At 34.4% G+C, this 4,124-nt stretch overlaps 1 protein-coding gene across 1 annotated transcript; it reads right to left on the reverse strand.

The window, feature by feature from the left end:
* Positions 1-1,297: 1,297 nt before the first annotated feature.
* LOC102849928 (olfactory receptor 14I1-like) lies at positions 1,298-2,230 on the reverse strand. The gene has a single exon (XM_006893896.1). It carries the CDS (start codon positions 2,228-2,230, stop codon positions 1,298-1,300), a length of 933 nt encoding a protein of 310 aa, XP_006893958.1.
* Between the last annotated feature and the right edge of the window lie 1,894 nt (positions 2,231-4,124).

Consider the following 4,124-nt stretch of genomic DNA (forward strand, 5'->3'; position numbering starts at 1 on the left):
CTTGATGGCTCATAACAACAACTTATGTCATATTTTGTGAGATGCAATTTTAATTTCCTGGTAATGAATTTTATAAATATAAACACCTAAAATGTTTAATCATGCTAAAATATTTCCATCTACACTATTTAAGATGCAAGTTTCTTTTTATGTCATTTTTTTCAAGTTACGTCTGAAATAAATTTTTCACCCGAGTTTCTAGAATATATCTTTATGTAACCAGATAGTTACTTTTTCTGCAAAATTTAGTTATATATCCTCACATTTCCATCTTATAGTAGCAATTTCTTGTTATTTATTTGTTTAGGTTTTTCATTCATTTAGTGATACACATTTCCCTCCCCATCCCTTTCCATTCATTTTCTAATATATATTGCCACACACATAGTGTCTAATCAGCCACTAATTTCAGATTAACTTTTCCTTCACTCATTCGAATACATTTTTCTTTATCTACCCATAATTTTTAGGATTTCCCCTCTTCTTTCCTAGCCTTGATTTCATGTTCTTTAGAGAAGTGGCATCAGCAATTTAACAAAGACAGGGAACTGATTATTAACATATGTATCAACAGGGATGATTGTCCAGCACATTTTGCTAAATTAAAGAAGTTTCAAGGAACAACTTATAAAATTCATTTTAGATAATATTGTGGAAAAACTAAAGTATGGAAACAGAACACAGGCTGGCAAAAGCTAGGGATTATAGTTCCAGAAAAGACTGATGAATTTTGTAATAGGAAGAGAGTTTTTTCGGTGACATATTGTTGTGTATTTTAGATTGTGACAGCGTTTAAATGTACTTCATTATTTTGTAGAAATCCATAAAACTATATGGAAGAGCTTTACTATATGTAACTGAAAATAGATGCATAAAATGTTTAAATATATTTATACGAAACAACTGCTAGTAGTCAAATGGTCTGAAAAATATAATCAATAAATAGAGTATGTAAGAATACAAAATTAAAGTCTATAAGTAAAATTAAAATACCTTCAGATAATAGTATATTTAAAAATTCAGCCCAGAAAAGAATGAATTGATTTTTTCCAAAATATATAATTTACATATTAAGAGTCTAGTAGAAAGCAATAAAGTAATTTTTGTTTAAAAAGTAAATTTCCATCAACAGCTTAAAAAATAGCCTAAAGGCCTAAATTTAGGAAGGCCATTTATCAAATACATTAAGAACAGGTAAATTTCTAAATTATTTTGTTGAATGAGATAAAATAAGATAATTTCAAAATTACTCTGAAAGTAATGTTTTGACATATTTTTTAGTACAGTATAAACATTTCTATTTTTGAAGATAGAGCTTTATGAATAATTTCCATATAGATGCTTTGATCTCCTTATTTCTAAGACTATATATGATAGGATTCAGAAAAGGGGGTAAAACTGTATATGCCATAGCAATCACCAAATCCTGAATAGATGAAGATTTGGCAATTGGTCCCATAGCAGCAAATAGTCCTGTAGTGAGGAAGAGCACAGTGACAATTACCTGTGGGGAGCAGGTGGAGAAGGCTTTTGCTCTGCTCTCTACTGATGGGATCTTGAACACTGTCAAGAAAATCTGATAATATGAGATGACCATGAGAAGAAAGCATCCCACAACCAAGCATGAGCTCAGAGCCAAAGTCAAAAACTCAACAAAGAAAACCTCACAGGAAACCAGGGCCAGGACATGAGGAATGTCACAGAAGAACTGATGAATCCTGTTAGATCTTGAAATTGGCTCCCAAAACATATTGCCAGTGTGGACTGCAGCATATGAAAAACAAACTAGCCAGGCTATGCCTGCCATCTGGTAGCACTTTTCTGGTGTCATCATGGCTCCATATTGGAGGGGATGGCAAATGGCCACATAACGGTCATAGGACATGACAGTGAGAAAGGCGAGCTCAGCAGATGCAAAAGCAAAGAAAAAATAGACTTGAGCTACACAGCCAAGATAAGAGATGGAATTATTGTGCATCAGGGAGCTGTGAATGGACTTAGGCATGGTTACAGACACATAGCATAAATCCAAAAAGGAGAGGTTCTTCAAGAAGAAGTACATGGGTGTGTGAAGACACTGATCAAGAGTAAGGACCGTCATGATGAGGAGGTTCCCCATCAGGGCTGCGAGGTAAATCAACAGAAAGAGCCCAGCATGCAATATCTGAAGCTCCCAGCTGTCTGAAAACCCTGAGAGCAGGAATTCTGTTACTTCCGTGAAATTGTCCATTTGGCAGGGAAATCTAAGTCCTGATTGTTGGAGAAAAAAAAGTACTTATTAAAATAAGGTAAAGAAACAAGAAATATTTTTATTAACACTGTTATCGCAGTTATTTTCACTTTTAATACGTTGCAAGTCCACTGAGTGTCTTCTACACTGTTAAAGTAAATGGAATAATGATCAACAGGCTTTATTAGATGAAAGAGTTTTGAGAGGTTTGTGTCTTAGTCTTCAAAAATTAAGCAGTTTCAAACAGTTTCTGATCATTTCTGTGCATCTATTATACAATCTTACAGCAAACACAAAGTTAAGCTTTTTTTCTTAAAATTATCTTGGGTGCTTGACTGAAATAGTCTTAAGTTTGAAGACAACTCTAATGAAAACTTTTAGACTGAAATAAAGAATATGCTTTTAATATTAACTCTGGGAGATTTTCAATGAAAAAATTGAATAATAACTGGTTACATACAGCTTTCTGCTCAATAAATTTTGTAGCATGCCACTTTAGAACAGAGGCACTCTTTGTGGCCTAGTGGTAAGAAACTGCACTGCAATCCCAAAGGCATGTGGTTCAAATCCACCAGCTGCTCCACAGGAGAAGGATGGGCAATCTCCTGAGTGATTAGCCGCCTCTGAAAACCTGTTGGAGGGTCAGCTATGAATCTGTTCCAACTCACCAGTTCACAACACAACTCTTTATTGCTCTGGGTAGAAAGCTGTGCTACCAACACAAAGGCAGGTGATTCAAATCCACCAGTGGCTTCATGGGAGGAAAATAAGCAATATCCCCCCAGGCGATTTACAGACTCAGAGAACATTCTGAAAAGTGTCATCTATAAGCTAGTTCTCACTCAGTGGCAGATAACAATGACAACAGGAGAGAAGCAGGTTTGGCATGCAGGGGGAAGTGTGGATTCCTGAGCTTGAAGCTGATGCTCCTTTGAACCATAGATGGCTGGAAATGAGTTGACCAGAACCCCACCAGATAAAGAGAAGAGCCATGCTATGAGGTAAGGTTGATTGCTGCATCCTGATGGCTCGCTCTGGACTGGACTTTGGTTGCAGATGCAGATACTCAAAGTTTCCAAGTTGAACAGACGATCCCTCAGCTAAAGCAACATATTTTTACCCTTACAGTTCTGATTTGATAGGGCAAATCAGAAATTGGCAATCTAAAAGGGGCATATATTAGGGCGTGAGGCACGAAGTAGTAGCTGGTTTACATGCTTTCATAAATGTAGTTATCAGTAAGAAAATTGTAAGGGAAAATAAAATGCTAAAATATATATGAATAAAAGATAATGCAAATAAGAGATTGTATGAAACACAATGTGGATGCATGAGATACAAGGTAGATGAATGATAAAAATATTAATAAAAAAGAAAAGGAAAACAAACACCCACATACAGAAACCCTGAAAAGAATATGACTTAAAAAGTAATTTTGAAACTTTCTGCCTAGGATAAGGGAGAAGTATTCTATGCAAATGCACAAAGCACAATAGTTATACAACTATTGAAAACATTTGCTTTTTGTTAGCAATTATCCCCTGATCTTTGTATACCTTAACCTATTTATATTCACAATGGCAGTATGAGGTAATATCTCTTACTGTTATTCTTGTTTTATAAAGGAAGAGACTGAAGTATGAATGAGAATAATTAATGAATAAAAACAATTAATTTGCCCAAGGTGAAAAAAAATAAACTTGAGCTGGCATTCCAAATGTGACACTAATTTAAGCTTAACAATAGATTTTTTCATATTTCATTTCCAAAGTATGTAAAATAATTATTATATTTCCACTGATAGTCACATTTTTGTTTCAAAAGTAAAAAAAAATCTTGCATATGGATGTAGTTAGTTTGCTTTTTACTGAAAAAAATCACTAGTAAATCATTC

The sequence above is a fragment of the Elephantulus edwardii genome, unplaced genomic scaffold (assembly GCF_000299155.1).
Source record: "Elephantulus edwardii isolate Elephantulus edwardi_28Jun2011 unplaced genomic scaffold, EleEdw1.0 scaffold00133, whole genome shotgun sequence".
Lineage (NCBI taxonomy): Eukaryota > Metazoa > Chordata > Mammalia > Macroscelidea > Macroscelididae > Elephantulus > Elephantulus edwardii.

Bases quoted from the DNA above. Each gene is read 5' to 3' on its own strand.
- LOC102849928 (XM_006893896.1), bottom strand. From the start codon at position 2,230: ATGGACAATTTCACGGAAGTAACAGAATTCCTGCTCTCAGGGTTTTCA.